We start from the raw sequence: 21,150 nt of genomic DNA, 5'->3' as shown, positions 1-21,150 counted from the left end.
TGGCAATGTACGAATGGCTAGCTTTGTCTGGTCGTGTAGATTAAGCCAGCTGTGTCTGGAGTCGTATATTGAGAGCCAGCTGTGTTCGGGCTCGTGTAATTATAGCAAGAGTGTAATGATGACAACTGTATGGGCTGTGTATTGAGAGCCAACTCTATCTAGCGTCGTGTACTGAGAGCCAGCTGTGTCTGGGGTCGTGTAGTGAAGGCTATTTATGACTGCTTTCGTTAAAAGAGAGCTAGCTTTGTATGCGATCGTGAAGCGAGAGTCAGCTATGTCTGGTATTATGTAAGAAGCCGTGGAAATGTAGAAATTTTATCTTATGTAATACACACACATTTTGCGATCTTCTGTAACACACACACACACACATATACATATATATATATATGCATACATATATATACATGCATATATATATACATGCATATATATATATACATGCATATATATACATGCATATATATATACATGCATATATATATACATGCGTATATATACATGCATATATATACATGCATATATATACATGCATATATATATATATATATATATATACATATATATATACATATATATATATATATATATATATATATATATATATATATATATATATATATAGTCCGAATAATACAGAAACATTTTTCGATTATGACTGAAAAATCAAAATCCGTATATGGAATAATTTTTAATTAAGGAATATGATGAGAGTTTTCTTCCTCACAACTATAATTCTTTGTCTTCGTAAGTTTAAAAAACGCGCAGTCAAATAAAAACTAAAATGGCTTTGCTGCATCTTGAGCAACGGGTGTAACTAGTATATAGGTACATTAAAACATACTTACCCTCTGGATCAATATTAGATGTAATAGATCCTTTGTCTGCAGTTGGTTGTGGTATGTTTAGTCGACAGTTTAACCTCGGGCAAACAACACTCACATCATTTGTGCTGCAATTGATGAATTTCGGTAAGATTTTGTCTAAGAAAGAAAAAGATAGATATCATTTATTTTGCAAAAAGTGAATCTAGTATAAAACACTCGAATTTGAATCATCATCATCATCATCATCATCATCATCATCATCATCATCAACAGCAGCAGCAGCAGCAGCAACAGCAGCAGCAGCAGCAGCAGCAACAACAGCAGCAGGAGTAAGTAGTAAAACTGACGAAATGTAATTTGAACATCGCAAAAAATTATAAAAAAAAAAAAACTTAAAAAATAACAAAATGTAGCAATGGTGACAAATATTTCGAAAAATCATTTAAATTAAACATAAAAATATAGGAAAAAAGTCAATACAAGATACATTAGATCTTGTAAATTTTTTTGTTCAATCATTATTCAAGTGAAATATTATGAAAAATACGTATATAGGTGTCTATACGAAAAATATCATATTTAAGCAGACAACACCCCCAACAATTAACTTTAGGTATCTATGGTCACTATGACCAGTGACAGACTTTCCCATTTGTTGTGTATTGTGAAACTGTCGTGATGTCCACCGAATGTTTCGACTTTTGTGAAGAAAAAATGAATAAAGACTTTATTATTGGAATTAAGCGTGTATATATATATATATATATATATATATATATATATATATATATATATATATATATGTATATGTATGTATATGCATATATATATATATATATATATATATATATATATATATATATATATATATATATATATATGTATATATATATATATCATTTTGTCTCGCTAAAATTTGCGTTCCGTTCCATTTTTACATCAGTTCCTGGCCGCCATCTTGCGTTCGACTTTAGTCAAGATTTCCTTTATTTTATCTAGTCAAGTTCATTCCATGTATTTTTCTATATTTTGTTAAATAAGGAAATACTTTGAAGAGTTTTTGCTATTTTAATTATGTTTTTGGTTTGTTTCATAATACATAGAGATTCGAAACAGTAATAAAATATACAACAAATAAATGTTACCATTGGCTATAAACGTTACTCGCAACCTACATGAATCATATTTTGTTTTTAGAGTACTTTTAAGCACGCTTTATTCCATCTCAAATATTAACTTTTTACGCGTCGTAAGACTTCTAGAGGGCGAAAAATTCATCCTCTCCCTTCTTCTTCGTAAGGAAGGAGCTAAGAGCCTCGTTTTCAGATTTGTTTTCGCGCACATTTTTGGAGACTGAATCGCGCAAACATAGAAAATAAAATGCTCAATAAAATGGAGAAGTGGTCAAAAACAAATATATAACATTTAAAATAGAAAATAATATGAATAACTCGTTGCCCATAAGGTTCTTTTTTGGGGGGGTAGTAACGGGGATCTTTCTGTATCTCCCTTTCTCTCTCCGCCTATATCCATCTATCTACCTATATCTATCTATCTATCTATATATATATATATATATATATATATATATATATATATATATATATATATATATATATACTAGCAAAAGTACCCGTCGTTGACTGGGTTCAAAAACAGCCTACAGAAAGTGGACTCTGATTTATGAAAGTATGATAGGTTATGAAAAGGAAGGGTTGTAAAGACATAGCTTCGAATTTGGGGGGTATCAAAACCAAAGCAAAATATGATGAAATAAAAATAATAGATAAACCCCATAATTTATTATACCATACCTGTTCACACTGAAACACTTATCACAATATTCTGTGGATCTATATTAAAAAAAAAACATTGTTAAACTTTGTGACATATTTCCATTCTATGGAGATCAGGTGCGAACGAACACGCCATAATTTTATTATACCATAGTTCTTCAAACCGAAACATAATTATCAAAGTATACTTACGCAGATAGATATGAAAAGTCTTTATTAAAATTTGTGCCATTTTCCATTCAATGGAGGCCAGGCGCGAACGCAGACCCCACAATTTAATTATGCCATCCCTATTTAAGTTGAAACATACTTCTCAAAGTATTATTATGTACATCTATATCAAAAACACTTTTAAACGTTTAAATTTTTAAATTTTTTATTTCCATATTTTGTGGACCAGGCGCGAACGCAGACCCCACAGTTTTAATGAACCACCGTTCTGCCAGATCAAACATACCCATTCATGTGTTTTGATACATCTTCTATCATTATATGTAATCAGTTTTTTAAAATAGTCAACCATATAGGAGCCTATTCATAACCAGACACACACACACAAACATTCAGCTTTATATTATAGATATATATGAAGAGTAGGTATCTCAGAAAACTTATTTGGGGGGGGGGAGGGTGATATCTATCCTTTTGTGGTTCTAGTAAGAAACAAAACTTATTTGGGGGGAGGGTGATATCTATCCTTTTGTGGTTCTAGTAAGAAACAAAACTTATTTGGGGGGAGGGTGATATCTATCCTTTTGTGGTTCTAGTAAGAAACAAAACTTTTTTGGGGGGAGGGTGATATCTATCCTTTTGTGGTTCTAGTAAGAAACAAAACTAGAAGGTGTTTATGCAACGAAATACTGTGCAATCTCTAAAAAAAAAAGTATTTTTTCATATTTTCAATATATTTACATGAATTTTCAAAGCTACAATAATAAAAAGAATGAAGGTGAGCTGTGCGGCATTCTTAAAAAGCGAAAAATAAAAGAAGAGGAAGCAAAAAAGAATAAAGACTCGCCGTTGAAATTATTGAAAGGACTTCTACGACCGACATGGCGGAAACGAAAGGCGAAAAGTATGCTGAAACCGAAGATTACGTTGATACTGATAACGTTGATACTGTTACTTCGGAAGTCGACATTGAAAGCGTTGATACATTAAAAACTGTCAATGTTGATGATGCGTGTGAAGTTAAAGAATTAGAAAGGAAGTCAGTACTTGGCGCGATAACGTACATTGCAACCGATTTGATAGATGTTGGTCTATTACCTGTTGCTATAAATCATGAAATTCTCACCATGCTTGTTCGGCAGGTATCTGCTGCTCTGCAGCCTCTCGATCATGAATTCAAGGAAATAGCGCGATCAGTTACGAAAACAAAATGGGGTGTTATAAAGCTAACAAAAAGCTGTTTTTATCGGGTTTTGCGGAACGGTGAGAAAAGTTTGCGAACATCAAGTACGTCCTAGGATGGAGTACTGTTGTCACATCTGGGCAGAAGCTGCTAAAAACAGCTTATCCTGCCTTGACAGAGTACAAAATAGACTTCGTGGTTTAGTGGGGGATGCCCTTTTCTCTTCCGTGCAACCTCTCTCCCACAGAAGAGACGTTGCGAGCCTGTCTTTGTTTTATCGTTATTTTCATGGCAGGTTCTCGTCTGACCTCCAATACCTCGTTCTCCCTCGCCAATCGTTCACGAGAAACACCCGTCTGGCTGAAACTACAGTCAATAATTTTCCCCACTATTTATCTGTGCCTAAATCTAAACGTAGATTACATGACCAAAGCTTCTTTCTTAGAACTGCACGCCAGTGGAACTCTCTGCCGCTTGCCTGTTTCCCACCTGACTACAGCTTGGACGTCTTCAAGTCCAACATAAACAAACTCCTGATAAACCGCCCCCTTAAGTAAGACACTCTATCAAAACCCCCAATACTAATGATTACTACAATACTATCTCATTGATTACTGTACACGCAATAACCCTTATCCCTGAGTGGCCTTCGGGCCTTGATAAGTGGTGACCCCCATGTAAAAAAAAAATGGATGGTGTATTCTTCTTCCAGTGAAGCCTTATTTTGCTTCTGCTGCAGACTTTTCAGCTGGATTTTCAAGTTTTTCTTCTGATATCAGTTTTATAAATTGGTTGAAATAAAATTCAATGTAAAGTATATGAGCACGAAGCTAGCATATTTCATGTTTAGGCGTTCCTCAACTGGAAGCGATTTACTGAAGGAAAGGTAATTGACAAAGTAGAGTAAACTCTTATTGAGAAGGAAACTAAAGCAGTAGCGGGAAATCGTAGCTAGATTGCTGGACATCATCGTTTCTCGCCAAGCAGAACCTTGCCCCACAAAATCACCAGGTAGACATCCATGATGATGAAAGAGGTCACGAAAACAAAGTAAATTTATTAGCTATTATGACCCTGTGTTTCGTGACCATTTGGTGAAAGTTAAATGGAAAAGAAAATTGCTACTTCTTATCTGTCACGACAAATTCAAAATGAATTTGTGAGCATTTGGGCAAAACAGGCGTGAAAAAAAATTATCTATCAGATCAAGAAAGCATAATTTTACATAATTTTTATAGCACTTCTACGTCTCTCACAAGGAGCAGATGAGTGAGGTGTTGCGCCACGGAAAAATTGACAGAAACGAAGTGAAGGTGGAGGAGTCGTTTCTCTGCTTCATCAAAAGAAAGAGTAAAAGCTTGGAGGAAATTTCTGAACTGATTTTGAGAGAACTAGAAAACGATGGGATTCAGATTGATGATTATATTGACCACGCATTTAACAATGCCGCTGTTACGGCAGACAACCGCCCGGCTGTGCAGAAACGTATCTCCAAAATCAACCCAAAAGCTCTATTTGTGCCATACACAAACCATTCACTAAATCTGGCTTGTGTATATACAGCTTCTGTAGTGGTTTACTCTGTTACATTTTTTGGCACACAGGACCGGTTATTCTCATTCTTTTCTGCATCTATACAACACTGGGACGTCTTGATTCAATTGACCGGTCTAAGTATCGAGCGGGCTGTGGAAACTAGAAATGTTGTGATAAAAATGTCATTGGAAGTTATCATTGCCCTAGAACAGCGCACTGAAGAAGGAGAAAATGCAACCACAAGATCACATGCATCTTTAATTCTCAAATTAGTACTGTCGTTTGCGTTTCTTTTATTTCTGAGCCTTTCGAAAACTATTCTCTCAGAAATCAATGATGCCCAGAAGTATCTTCAAACAAAAGTGGTGGATTTGCAACAAAGTTCTGTCAGACTGATGGCGTTGAGAGATTGTCGTATTAAGAATAGAGAAAGAATTGTGCACGCTGCAATAGGTGAGTTAAAAAGATCTACTCTGGAATGGGGATAAGCATGGAGCGTCGTGTCCGCAAAAAGAACCGAATGGATGGTGAACGATTGACTGATGCAGCGTTGGGGTTTGATACTGAGTTGAGATAGAAAATACTATTTGTCATAGGTAGGTTGAATGAAGAAATATCTTGCAGATTTCAACAAGTTCACGATTTTGCAAGTAAATACGCTTTTCTTACATCGTTAAATCTGCTTGATGAGAATTACGATTGTTAACTTGGTGACGAAGATATAGAAAAAGAGGTATTCTTTGCTGAAAAGAAGTGATTACAGTATTTTATGAAAGCTTTAGGAAAAGACAAAATCAAAGAACCTCTTGAAATTTTAAACTCCATACAGAGACACTACCTTGGAAATACAGTCTTTAATATTGCGATCTTGCTTACCCGAGCTATTAGCCTTCCCGGCTGGCAACGCTCTTTCTCGAAACTGAAGCTGATAAAGAACTACCTCCGATTAACAATGAGTCAGAAAAGGCTTACAGACTTGGCGATCCTCCCCATAGAGAGGGAACTTGTCGATGGACTGAATTTTGATAGAGTTATTGATAACTCTGCCGAAAAAAGCGCCAAAAGTCTGTTTGTAAATTTTTAATCGACTTGATGCTATGCGGCAGTTCTCTCACAAAAAATAAATTTATAGCTTTATTTGCAATTTATGAATAAACTTATTTCAATTTTTAAAAAACTATCTTTAAAGGACTTGAAACATTATTAATAAAAACAAATAATAAATAAAAATGATTTTATCATTTCATAACATGTTCAAGTTTTCAAATGTTCTCCATTACATTTATTATTATAAAGAATTTAATTTAACATTTTTTTATAATTTGATTTCCTTTGTTTACGTATTCAGTCTTTATTTACTTGTTTGCATAGTCAGTTAATTTACCATTTTTTTATAATTTGAATTGTACGTTTTCGTTTTGAAAAATCTTTCGTTTCCCTTGATTTTGTACCCAGTCTGTATTTACTTGTTTGCGTAGCCAGTTAACACATATTTTTCAATAATTTATATAATACGTTTTTGTTTTGAAAAATCTTTAATTTTCTTTTACGACGACTATACATGTATAGAGGTACCGTAATGAGATGAAAGTGTAGGATTTATAGCAGAATAAAATTAAACCCTTGATAGTCGTTCCACGAAAATATTTTAAGGTTTTTTAGAATCTTGAAGATTACCACGTTATGAAATGCGAGCAAGGGGAGGGGCCGCAAACCTTACGACCGTCTCGGGCGGCAAAACAGTTGCTACCTCACTATATATATATATATATATATATATATATATATATATATATATATATATATATATGTGTGTGTGTGTGTGTGTGTGTGTGTGTGAAAATTACAAAATAAAAGCAAATTAAACACAGAAAGAGATCATCAAAAATAAGAGATTTACTGTTTCTCCCTGTGTTTAATAACTTTTTTTTTGTCATTTTCATATGTCTTGTCGCCACGGTATTTTATTTTATGGTATATTATTATATTATTTTATTATATATTATTACACACACACACACACACACACACACACACACACACACACATACACACACACACACACACACACATATATATATATATATATATATATATATATATATATATATATATACGATGGCGTAATGGCTAGGAGCCTTGACTGTCGTACAGGCGGTCGGGTTTCAATCCTGGTTTGAGGTAGTTACCTGTCTAACCGCACTATGAAACAGCGAAACAGTACTGTATGTAGATGACTTTATATATATATATATATATATATATATATATATATATATATATATATATATATAGGATTTAGTATTATTTCTATGCAAATTGTTTAATCTATTTAAGACACGGTATTTTTGATTTTACAACATATCTACCAACAAGTTTAAACTAATAACCTAGTAGAGGATGGGGTCAAGTGGTTGGCTGCGAGGAATAGCGACATTCGCCATTCACTTAGTGTTTGGTTGCGCTTGTGATCGATCCCTTGCCAGTCGAGGTTTCGTCCTCGACAATCACTTTGACAGAAACTATATCATTTCGGTGACCTTTTAGCAGTTGGACTGACAAAATATTCAGTGTAACCCCAGGAGGTTTACCCTCTAAGGCCTTGCTCCTCGGTTTTCAACTTGAGCAAGTGTAATGCATGTTGTGTAAGGTGCCTCCACTGGGGAATGCCGACAGGGTACTCAGATTTATTTTTGCAAAAACAGAGCGAACCTCCTATACAGGCGTTGGCCCATTCATACTAGCTTCTGATCTTATGTCAAATCCTTTGGCGGTGAGTAAAAGGTAAATAACGGTTGGTAGCGAAGAAAACAAGAACTGATCGCATGCTTTCTATTAATTTTTCTTGATAAGATTACAATCTATTTTCGGCAGGAAATGTGAAGTTGATGCATCTGAGGCAAGAGTCTAACATTTTTGAAATTGACGTCGTCAAGTGATGGAGAAGAACAAATTACAATTCGTCTTGGATTAATGAGAAATAGCGTCCTATTATAATAGTGTAGAGTAAGCCTGCTGTGTGCAGTGTTGTGCAGAGTTAACCAGCGGTGTTTAGGATCGTACAGAATCAGCCAGCGGAGCCTAGGATCGTTCGGAGTGAGCCAGTTGTACCTAGGGTCGTGCAGAGTTAGTCAGCTGCGTTTAGGGTCGTGCAGAGTTAGCCATTTGTGTCTAGGGTTGTGCAGAGTTAGCCATCTGTGTTTAGAGTCGTGCAGAGTTAGCCATCTGTGTCTAGGGTCGCAGAGTCGTGCAGAGTTAGCCATCTGTGTCTAGGGTCGTGCAAGGTAAGCCATCTGTGTCTAGGGTCGTGCAGATTTAGCCATTGTGTTTAGTGTCGTGTATAGTTAGTCACCTCTATCAAGGCTCGTGTAGAGTTAGCCAGCTGTGCTTAGGGTCGTTCAAAGTGAGCCAGCTGTGGCTGGATTCGTGCAGAGTGAGCTGGGTGTGTCTGGGTTCGTACAGATTAGCCAGTTGTGTATGGGGTCGTGTAGTGAGAGCCAACTAAATCCAAGGTCGTGTATTGATAACCAGCTGTGTCTAAACACTGGTTTGTATGTTAAATGATCGTTAAGGATCCTGAACCCTCTGATTTGAAATGCATTAATTTGCATATGAATTAATTATATGCGTTAAGTATTAATTCGAGAAAAGAGGGAGTCAGGTGTTTTGCCATCAAAGAGAACAATCCGAATGTAAAAAGTCAGATGCATGTTGTCAATTACTTTATTTTCATGATAAGAATGCATAAAGTCAATGTTATTAATCTCTCAGCCAACTTATCATCTGTACTTGAGATGTGGAAAATATATTTTTGAATACAAATTCACACTGTTTGATTGTATTTACTGGACCAAACTAAGGGGAGGGAATTATAGCGTTACTTTTAGGGCGATACAATGATTTTGTTCCAATCAAACTTCCCTCCTTTTATTAATGGCGTTTATAATAATTAAATATTATTATGTATTGACATATTTTACTTTTTAATGACTCATCAGTATATATAGATCTCCATAGACAAACGCACACGCACACACGCATGCGCATACACGCACACACACATTCACACACACACACACACACACAAATATATTGATAGGTCTTTTAGTGTCGGCAAACTTTAAATTGACAACTCTATTTTCTTTAATTACAGATTTGGCGACTATCGGTTATTTTGAATTTATCTGGGTTAAGCAATTCACCATGAAGAGACTGATATTTGAGCAGCGCTGTGAAATTGTACAAATCTATTTAATTTATATTTGATGAACGAATAATTTCACGAAATTTTCATGTCAAATGGCCATCTCGTTCGTCCGATTTAACCCCATTAGATTACTTTCTTTGGAGATATATAAAGTTCCATGTCTACGCTGATAAACCAGACACAATAAATCATTTTGAAGACAACATTCCATACGTTATTGTCGAAATACAGCCTAATTTAATGAGTAGTATGAAAATCGAACCTTAGATTACGCCATACACGCACGAACCAAATGCCCGAAATTGTATTAAAATCAAAAATACCAAACATTAATCTTTGGAATAAACCAATACTTGTATAACTGTGGTTAAAACAAGCAAGTGTTAAATTTGGCACACCGCTGTCAAAAATCAACTCCCAATCTTGACACTCTACTTTCAAAACTTAACTCTAGAACACGACGCACTGCTGACAACACTTACTACTCTTATATCCTAATCTAAAATCAACTCAGTTTCTGAAAAGATCAGACCCTTTATATCTCACAGGAAGCATCTAATTTGCATATTAGGTGACAATATCGCAAGCATATAAAGAGAAACAGCACCTTTTTTAAAAAAATTTCCTTCATTCTTTTTTGTCTGTGCGGAACTCTACTGATTGCGCACGAACAGGTTTGTACTAATTCTTTAAGCGTTTTATATAAAGTTAGTAGCAGATAGTTTATACAACGGACACGTGTCTGGAGAGATGCTTCTCAGGCTGGTATGCGAGTAGGAATATCGCGCGCACACACACACAAGCGTTGCTCAACATGCAACGATTATTTGTCCTCGTCATGACTTCCGATTTCTCGGACAGGTGGCGTCTCTACTTCCTGTTTCGCCTTCTCTGTCTCTCTTATTTTTTGCCATGTGCGCGTTACTAAAATAATATATTTCAATTTTTTATATCATCATAGAGAACGAGCGACAACAAGTCTACCGAAAACTACAAATTTTTCGTCCAAATTATCGATGTAGACAGACGTACATTACGTGCGATTTGACAGGCGCGACTTTCGTTTTAAGGTAAAGCGACATGTATACATAAACGAACTCGTGGGAACACTTTATACAATCAACTTATCAAAACTTTTACTGTACATATATACAACAGACATTACAAGTTAAAAAGTATCCTTGTGCGTGTATACCCCCACACACGCTTGTATACACAAAACACTCTCTTATAGTTCTTATTTTCTCCATTAAAAAATGTTGTGGATTGTAAATATGTAAATTTTGTTTTTATTATTGATTGTTTATTTTGGAACATGCAAAATGCATATCGCAACAAATTGATGACCTCCCACCTTCAACCTCCAAAAATATTGCCAGACACTTCTCAAACTTATATGCGAATAGGTATGTCGCACATACATACACGCACATAAGCGTTGCTAATATGCACCGGTTATTTGCCCGTGTCGTTATTTCCGATTTGTCCGGCAGGTGACGTCTCTACTTTTTGTTTCGCCTTCTCTCTCTCTCTCTCTCTTTCTATCTATCTATCTATCTATCTATCTATCTATCTCTATCTCTCCTCAACATGCTTACTGACTTTCCACAAAACGACTAATGGCAATATGCTACAATTGTGACTCTTGATGGCGACTTTATTTTTCTCGTACCACGAAAGAATATTGGATCTTCGCAAGCAAAATGGTGATCACATAAACAATAATAATTTTCTGTACTTGCTAACTTCAACTTACGTCTGAAACACCAGATTTTATTTATAATTTTCACTGAGATGATGAAGTGCAAACATTCCATCACATGCGTTTTAGCTACGTGTAACAAACTTTAACCTATCTTCGCTGGCTCTCTCTATATAATTTTTTACCATATGTGCATAAGTAAGATAATATATTCCAGTTTTTTATATCGTCATAGAGAACGAGAGACAGCAAGTCTACCGAAAACTACAAATAGCGACTATCACGTTGTTTCAGCTTCAAGTTTCCAACATCAATATGGAAGAAAACGAGCAACAGCAAACCAACCGACGTAAATTAGTAAAAAAAAACCCATGCGACTTCAACCTCGCAGAGTAAAACATTTGTTTTACTCTTTGCACGTGCACACTTAAAAAAAAGGAGTAATAAACTGCCATGCGCATCGACATACGAGCCCCGTGCTGTCTCATGCACAACACACTATTTCAATAACACCGAGTTTTTGACTTCATATTGACGTTGAAAAGTAAGTCAAGCTCTGCAATATCTTACGGCATATCAACCCTTTCTAGCAACATCTTATGGCATACACACCCTTTCCAACAACAAACACGACAAGCAAACTCACAAAGACATTCGTCAAGCAATGGAATTCACAACGACTGTAGTACTTATCAACACAACAAACGCCGTATAGGCATGCGCGTGTCTGTGCCGTATAGGCATGCGCGACAACAAAACTTGGGTTTTTATAAGCGGAAGTCTCGAGGTTGTCAGGAATCTACAGGCGCATGCGCAAGAGAAGGGATTGAGATAGTGGTATAAAAGGCAGGTCGAGTGAGAAGGTTGTTGTTGTTGTTGTTGTTGTCATTGGACGTTACAGTGACGCGTGCGTTAGCAGGTGATTAAGAGGCGGTTTTTTGTGTGTGTCAAGTCGCGCACCTCGGTGAAGATCATATAAATCGTGCACCTCGGTGAAGGTATGATAAGCTATTTCGGCAGTGTATGTCTCAATGTATCTATTGAGTTCACGATAGTCCAGCACCAGACGAACTTTTGATTTGTTATGCTGGACTACCGCCATTAAGGGAATCAGACCCTTGGGTGGTCCCAGCTTGTTGGGGTAGGGGATCAGCCATCCATCCTGGATCCATGCCTCAAGTTCCTTCTCGTATTCATTACGGGCCTCGTCGGGTATCGAGTACTCTGCAATGCTATTCTTGAGTTCGGTTGGCGCCCTTCCTTCTGTCCACTTCCACGATGCAGTCCATGCTTTTTGGTGAGGGTCGTAGTCCACCTTAAAATCAGGCCGATCAATGTAAACTTCAGCTCACACTGGGGTTTCCAAAAATCGCACAGTCCCATCTCTTCCGATAACAACTCCCCCCAGTGCCTTAATAGCATCATATCCCAACAGTACATCGAATCCCAGCAACTCCCCTCCCATCACCAGAACATTAATGTCTGCGGCCATACCAGAGTCTGTGTGGACTTTGACAGTTCCGGCCCCACAGCAAGATTGCGTATTGCCACCTATTCTGGTTACTTTGTCCAGTTTCGACACAACTTGGCACTCATGATGGTGTGTGAGCACCCGGAGTCGAGAAGAGCTGAACAAGGCACTTGGTCCACGTACACATTTATTGTCGGTTGCGCCTCAATTAAATCTTGTCCGGGTAACAGGGCGGCGCTGACGTCCTGCCCCCTGATGCATTTCCCGCACAATTTTGGGATAAATGTCCATAACTACCACATTGGAAACAGCGCGGGCGCCCCCGCCCCTTGTTAGTACAATTTCTTGCGAAATGGCCTCGCTGGCCGCAGCAGAAACATCTCCCATTAGTCGTGGATCTCAAACTGGGACTCTTTTCAGCATTAGTCTTGGCTGCCTGCGCCATCATTACAACCGGTTCCCTCAGGTCCTCCTCATCCCCTGAGATTGGCTGGAGGCGCCCTTAGTGCCGTGGAGAAGGCTGATGTCACCTGTATAAAAAATGCTTTATACAAGGCATTTGCCATGGATCCCTGCACGGCCTACGAAACATTTGCCTCTAGGAAGCTCATGCCTCGGTGAAGATCATATAAATCGTGCACCTCAGTGAAGGTCATAACGACCTCAACGACAGAAGTTCCCTCAGTCAACATGAGTTAAGCAGCAAAATGCACACTACTAAACTCATTCCTGGGCGTCCAATGATCCAATCAACTCACTTGCTATACCAATCATTTTTAACTTGTCACTTTCAATGGAACGGATCCATTTTTCATGCACTGACTTGCAACAGTGCGTGCCTAATATCGGCATTGCGCTTTCTACGAAACGGATTCATTTTTCTCGCCCTCACTTACGATTATGCGAGCGTATTCTAGACTACACGTTTCTCTGGAATAGATTAATTTTCTGTAGACACACTTGCAGCCGTACGCGACTAATTTCGACTAACTTCGAAAAACTATGCAGACCACTTACATATGCTTTCTAGACTCGGCAACACAATGCAGTCTGCGACCGCAAATCTCTCGCACTAACAATTCACAACGATCATCCTGTGACCTTTACACACAGTTACACAGGCTTTGAAATCTCTGCATTTGATATCCTTTCCTGTCACAGCCTCTTTTCTCAGCCGGCAGACGCTTTTTAGTGTTACAAATCGACATCAAATATTTTTGTTTATCTGCTAGCGATAGGATACACATTTGATTGTATGTTCGAACTGAGCGAGAATCCACTACTTCCTTATCCTTTCAAAACCCAGTATTAAAATCAGTCTGAAGAAATTCTCTTCCACTGACCTAGGACCGAAAAGGTGAAGTATGACAGCAGAAGAGTTATTGCACTGTGATCCGATCTCGAAAACCAAAGATTCGACCAGTTAGAAATATTTCATCAGCCACGGAAAAAATAAAACGATTTCGTCGATTCTATTTTTAGACCGAGATGCGAAACAAAGAAAGAACAAAGCAGGAGGCGAACCCCCTCCCTAACCCATTCCGACAGAGCCCAGCCTAATTTTTCTCTGGCACTCTTAAGCGTTTTCAAATATGACAGCACCGAAGGAAAAAGTACCCCGATCAAAAGCGAATTGAAACGTCTAGCTATCTTTTTTTTCTCGAAGCGAAAAGTATCCTAATTAGTTAACACCACGTAAAAGCTATTTTGGAAAAACGAAAATGAATGCCGACAGACATGATATGCAAAAAAAGGGTATTGAAACACTGTGTATTTATTGTTCGAATTTTCTTCCACCACAAGAGAATCCTCTCAGACTGAATGTGTCGCTCATAAGTTGTAAAAAGAAAAAGGACAAAACAAACAAATAAAAAGAAGACACGAAAATGACTCGTGAGTGTAATTTTTGCTTTTCGTTCTGTCAAACTGAAGATTGAATTTTTCCTCGTAGTCGTGGAGTCTTGTTACATGATAAGGGCTGTCCCCTTTTCATGTAAGTATAAAAATGGAGAATTTAGTTTAAAATGAAAATGAAATAGCAATAGACAAATTCGAACCTCGTAATCTGGGTTTAGAAATAGATTACGTGTGAGAATTTAAAAATGTAAAGCAAACATTTGTTTAGAATATAGATAAATATTTCAAGGAAAGAATGTTAACTATCAAGTTTGTTATGAAATTTTAAATTGAAAGAATGCAGCTTATAAGATAATGTTTTTAACATATTGGATAATAGGTTACTGAGAAATAGGAAAAATTTTGGACACGTATGTCCAGGACACGTGAAAGTAGGCACATGTTTAACATGTGTATGACGTCACGGAAAAATAGAAAGTTCTAGGAATAGAGAAAAACTTTAGTTAGAGTTAGTCAGTCATTGAGAAAACTCAGGGATATTCAGTCGTATAGGAGCGAGACGTCACTTCAAGGAAAAATGTGAGACTTTGAATTCTTGGTGATGGAATCAGGCCGTGTGAAGAATAAACCCTCAAGTGTTTTTTGTAAAGCTCGTCTTGTGTTTATGATTCTTATACAAAGGTAAAGTCCAATTGTATTATATATTTGTGTTATATGTCTTTACATGCACGTCTCAACATCATCATGTCCGAACTGTCTGAACAATATGTCCTCACTCAAAGAGCTTTCTTCTTCTTCCATTCAACACAATTAAGGAATGAACACTTAATATATCAGAATCTCTTATAACGTGAACAATATCTCTCTAAGTCTCTTATAAACGAACAATCTCTCTCTCTCTCGGAGTCTTTTAACATCCCTCACTGTAATAAGACTCCTTCTAAGCATCCCTCTCTAAGACTCATCTTTTAATAAAACTCTCTTTTAAGAAGACCCCCAATATAACATAACAGTCTGATCGCGCTGCTAATCCTTTTTCTTTCTGTTGTAGGATTCTCCAGACATGCAAACACACGCACGCATATACACACACACACACACACACACACACACACACATACACACACGCACACAAAGACGATTTCCCTTTGTATAATAGACTAGCATTTATACCCGGCGTTGCCCAGTTGGACTTGAAGTGTGTGTTTGGGCACAGCTGCTTTACTAAAGATATTGAGGAATCCCCACAAAAAGGAAGAAGTTGGTGAAACGTTCCCATCAGCTCGTGCATAGAAATCCCCCTAAAAACATAAAGTAAATGAATCAAAACAACCCTTATTTCAATCAAAGTTGCAGCGAATGCTCGTGCGACCAGAAAAAAATAGCCAGTGTAGGTAGGCTCCAACCTGAAACAAATAAGGGAAAGAAGGGAAACACGTTATTTGCAAACGCGTTTGCTTATTGGACCACGACGACTTATAACGCTATGACCTTGAAAAATAACGTCTTCAATCATAGTTTCAGTTTGATATGCATTTGTGACTTGCAAAAATGGCGATGTGAAAAGTGACCCTCCTTGCATGGAATGGTCGAGTTGACCACCACAGAATTAATCATTTTTTCCCCTAATTTTCACTTATTATGTATTCGGGGCATTGCTCTTTTAGATGTACCGATTTCGACCCGATCGCATGCGGTTGGCGAATTTTTTAGCAGACATAAAAACATACATACAAACACACAGACGACTTTCCTTTATATAATAGACTAGCATTGATACTCGACGTTGCTCGGGTGAACATAACGTTCGATTTGGACACAGATGCTATACTAAGGATATTGAGCACTTTTATCAGTACCTAGAAAAGAATGAAATCGCCACAAAAAAAGAAGAACCACCTCCCCACCAAATATGTTGGCAGAAGGGATACGAAGAGAAGTAGCTATTCTTCAGATCCAGCCCCTAAAAATAAATATATGAATCCAAACAACTTTTCTTTCAATCAAAATAGCAGCGAGCACTCGTGCAACTAAAAAAAATAAGCAGCGACAGCTGGGTTCATCCTGAAATGCGAATAAGAAAAGAAGGGAAGATTTAGTAACTAACACACTAGTTGTCACGACTTATGACATCATGACCCTCTAAAATAACGTTTTAAACCAAAGTTTTAGTTTGCTTCCCGTGCGTTGCTTGCGAAAATCCTGCCGCAAAAAGTGACCCCTCCTCCTTGCAAGAAATGGTTCAGTTAACCAATACAGAACTAATCTATTTTTTCTAATTTTCACATATTATTTATCTGAGGCACTGCTCTGTCAGATGCTACCGGGTTCGATCTGGTCGGATACGGATGACGAAAGTTTTAATAGGCATACAAACACACACACAGACAACTTTTATTTTTAATATAATAGAAGATAACATTTCATTCTCTAGTTGATGCAATATTCTGTTGACCAGCCATCGGATCCAGCCTTCTGATCAAACCTTCACAACATTGGTCTGGTGGTACCAGATCAGGCTGTCTGAAGATATCAACTTTGTGACTTAAATGTATCAAACATGTATGCTATTGTTTTCTTTCTTTGCAAAATTAAATCATATTCTGAAAAAACCTCAAACATAACCAACAATTTCTTTCTACAAAACGAACAAACTGAACTCTATGAGGATAAATATAAAATGCTTGAAGCATAAAAGCATTTGGCAAAAGTGTATATTTGCCGTAAAAGAAGACAACCTAACTAAGCAACATGGATGAACATTTAAAGATACAGTAATAGGTTGGGATGCGAATTCATTAAAATAAGATATTTTTGAAATACGATGATACATTGTATCTATATTTACGCTCTAAGATACACAAATTTATGAGCTATTTCAAAAATCGTGCGACGCAAAAAAAAAAATTAAAAATTAAAAAAAAAATACAAATAATGCCCAAAAATACAAAATGCAAAGCAGGAAAAGTTTATCAGGTTGGGCTAAGCTGTCTTTTACTTGTGTATAATCTTTCCCTTTTTAGTTACCATATCGTGTGTGTGTGAGTGCGCATGTGTGTGTGTGCATGTGTATCTGTGTGTGTGGTATCCTTGCTTTTCTTTCCCCTCTTTGTATGCATCCCTTACGCTAACACTTGCCTAAACGATGAGTACAACTCTATATTTTCATTGTTTTATTATCATTTATGTTAATTATTTATATGTCAATTTCAGTATCATTGCTGTTGTATTTACCTTTCTTTAGTGATTGTTGAGTGAAAATTGTAGCATAACTTGAACTTGTTTTGAGTAATTTTTTACTCATAAGACGAATTAAGTCTCTTTCTTTTAATTTAAATAAGAATAAATATTTTGAGAAACGATTTTTTCGAGATACGTTGGCGGTTATGGAACGAATTAACTTCATATTTGTAAAAAGAACTTGAAGCATAAAAACTTTTACCAAAATGATTGCACCTGAAAACGATTGAAATGCCATAAAACAAAATAACCAAACTAAATGCCATGAACAGATAAAGTTATAAAGAATTTGGAGTATAAAAAATATTAAAACCAAAAAAAAATGTTAATATGCTGTAACGCAAAATAACCAAACTAAACATTATAAATAAATATTTTAAGATGTAATAACGAACTTGAAGCATAAAAATATTTTCCAAAATCATCAGATTCGGCATTAAATAACTCAAAATGGTTGATATGCATTAAAACAACTTTACATGAAATCGGTCCACTCTGTTGCTTTAAATTCTTTCTCACAATCAGAACTATGCTCTATCGATACAAAACCACCATCAGACCATGTCTGTAGTAATATTGCAACATTTGGGCTGATGAATATCTGTCCTTTTTTAAGGTTCTTGATAAAATGCCGAAAGGTATCTGTGATTTGATTAGCTCTACCATTTCTTGTTCACTGCAACCTCTCTCTTACAGACGTGATGTTGCTAGTCTCAGTCTTTTTATAAATAATATTATGGTATGTGCTTTCCAGAACTGTCTGATCTGTTCTCTGGTTCCCTTGCTCGTTTGACTCGATAGTCTACTGGTCTTCATCACTTTGCTATTTTAATACATCATTAAAGTACATCTTCATATTCCAGTAACTTCTTTCAAAGAATTGCAAGGTTGTAGAACTCTCTTCTTGGTCACTATTTTCCATCAACCTAAAGGCTTCAAAACTACAGTCAATAAGCATTTCCTATTTTTGTGATAATCATCTTATAATTTAGTCATTGTAACCTAACGTCGTAAACCTATCGGCTAGATGGTCAGCTGCAGTTAAAATTTCTATGAAAAAGATTGGACCGGTCGCCATAGACGTTTCAACAATGCCAGTCTTCATCAGTGGGTACGCAGTATTTACAACATCCTGAGAATCCAGCATGGCCAAATTCGGTGATATTTCATCAGATAAAAATAGATTAAAAGTGCTTAATGAGAAGATACTCACCTGGCTTCGATGGGCATTTATAACTATCAACTTCAAAATCACAGATATCCACGATAGGGTCACGACTCGGAACTTGTAACTGGGCTCCCCATGACGGAACATAGTTAGCCCAGTTGATGTATGGTGATCCTGGTAAGTTGATAAACTGACCATATGACAAGAATTCGTTGAAAATCTCCAGTTTTGTAATGTAGCCGTAAAAATTTCGACCAATTATAATTTTAAATCTGAAAAAAAAAAATTATTTTAAATGAAGACAATAGTTTATATCATCAATATATTTGATAGCAGAAGCAGCTCCAGGAGTAAAAAAAAACAGCACAAATGAGCAATAGAGCTATAGCAGGAGATAATGTTAGAAGAATACCGTCAGGAATTTCAGTTCCTGGCATAATCACCCAAAGTGAATTACCAACATTAAAAAGCTGTGGTAAAAATCTAATGGCATCGACACTGGGATACAATGGAACTGTGATCGTTTTTGTCAATAAATTTGTGAACAATTAACAGCAAGAAATGTTGTTTAATCATCTAAGCAATACAGGGTCACTGAAGGCGGATTAATTTCATACCCAAGACTTTTAGGTCTGTGACCATATTAAAAGTCTCTGGTAAAATCCAAAGCCATATTCACGAAGATACAATAGCGTCTGGTCGTTATTGTCAATGTATTTGTGAACAATTGATAGCAAGCATTGCAGTTTAATCATCTTTGCAATATTTGATGATCATCGTAATAAACTTATAATAGTGACATCTTTATATTTGATGTTGCATTCGGATCCAATTTACTGCTGCTTATCATGATGGTCATGATCATCATAATCATCAACAGTTCCATAACGGTATCTTCTAAAGGTAAAGCTTGAATGCTCAAATCATTCTCTATCGAGGTTAGATAAAGCCCTCCACCCCCCCCCCAAAAAAAAATACCGACGAATAATTATGTGAGGGAAGATTATTTTCAAATATTCTCCTAAATAATAAGTCACTGGAACCCATATTAAATAACGAAGTAGTCAACCACCTCAGCAGAAATAACATCCTTAGTGATATGCAATATGGTTTCCATTCTGCTAGATCTACAGCTGATGTGCTAACTGTTATATCCCATAGGATTAGTGAATCTCTCGACAAAGGCTTCCTTTCTAGGGCAATTGCTCTTGACAGATCAAAGGCCTTCGATAAGGTTTGGCATAAGGGCCTACTTCACAAGATGTCAAGCTATGGTATAACTGGAAATGTTTTCTCAATAATTAAATCATTTCTCTCTGATAGGCTCATAAGAGTAGTGGTTGATGGGCAGAAATCAGAGGCCCACAGTATAAATGCTGGAGTCCCCCAGGGGTCCATCCTGGGCCCAACTCTCTTTCTGATCTACATCAATGATCTCCCAAAACACATACTTTAATCATTCATTGACATCTATGCTGATGACATGACAATCTACAGCAACACATCAAAGGCTGTAAATGACAAAGCTCTCTCTGATTCCCTCTCCTCTGATCTTGAGCGCGTGGTTCAGTGGGGGGAAGTCGTGGCTGGTTACCTTTAATGCATCTAAAACCAAGCTCCTAACTTTACATCATCAACGTTGTTCCTCATCTAGCATCAAATGAAATGGATGGCTCTCGTCTTGGAGAGGCTTCATGTTTTGACAAGCTCCGAGGTTTGACGTTTACTCCTGATCTGAAATGGAACACGTATATCAAGTCTGTTACCCAGGCTGCTGGGAAAATGTTGGGATCCTTTTACCGCTCCAGAAGATATCTCACTACTGATGCAATTCTCTATCTCTATAAAAGCCAAGTACGTCCAAAGATGGAGTACTGTTGCCACATCTCGGCTGGAGCTTCAAAACACACCCTATCCTGCCTTGACAAAGTACAAAATAGACTTCGTGGCTTAGTGGGGGATGCTCTCTTCTCTTCCCTGCAACCTCTCTTC

General features: G+C 36.8%; 1 protein-coding gene across 1 annotated transcript in view; it reads right to left on the bottom strand.

The window, feature by feature from the left end:
- LOC145266641 (uncharacterized) overlaps positions 1–21,150 on the bottom strand; it is a 347,925-nt gene that overhangs the window by 313,843 nt on the left and 12,932 nt on the right. Inside the window, exons 3-4 of the mRNA XM_080122566.1 lie at positions 19,204–19,430; positions 849–983 (exon numbers count right to left, since the gene is read on the bottom strand). Of these exons, the coding sequence (XP_079978692.1) occupies positions 849–983; positions 19,204–19,430 (362 nt within the window). The remainder of the gene's footprint in view (positions 1–848; positions 984–19,203; positions 19,431–21,150) is intronic.

Source organism: Euprymna scolopes, chromosome 41 (genome assembly GCF_053919585.1).
Source record: "Euprymna scolopes isolate OS-2025 chromosome 41, ASM5391958v1, whole genome shotgun sequence".
NCBI classification, from domain to species: domain Eukaryota; kingdom Metazoa; phylum Mollusca; class Cephalopoda; order Sepiida; family Sepiolidae; genus Euprymna; species Euprymna scolopes.
Note: the sequence above shows the minus strand (reverse complement) of the source record. Positions and strands in the feature narration are given on the sequence as shown.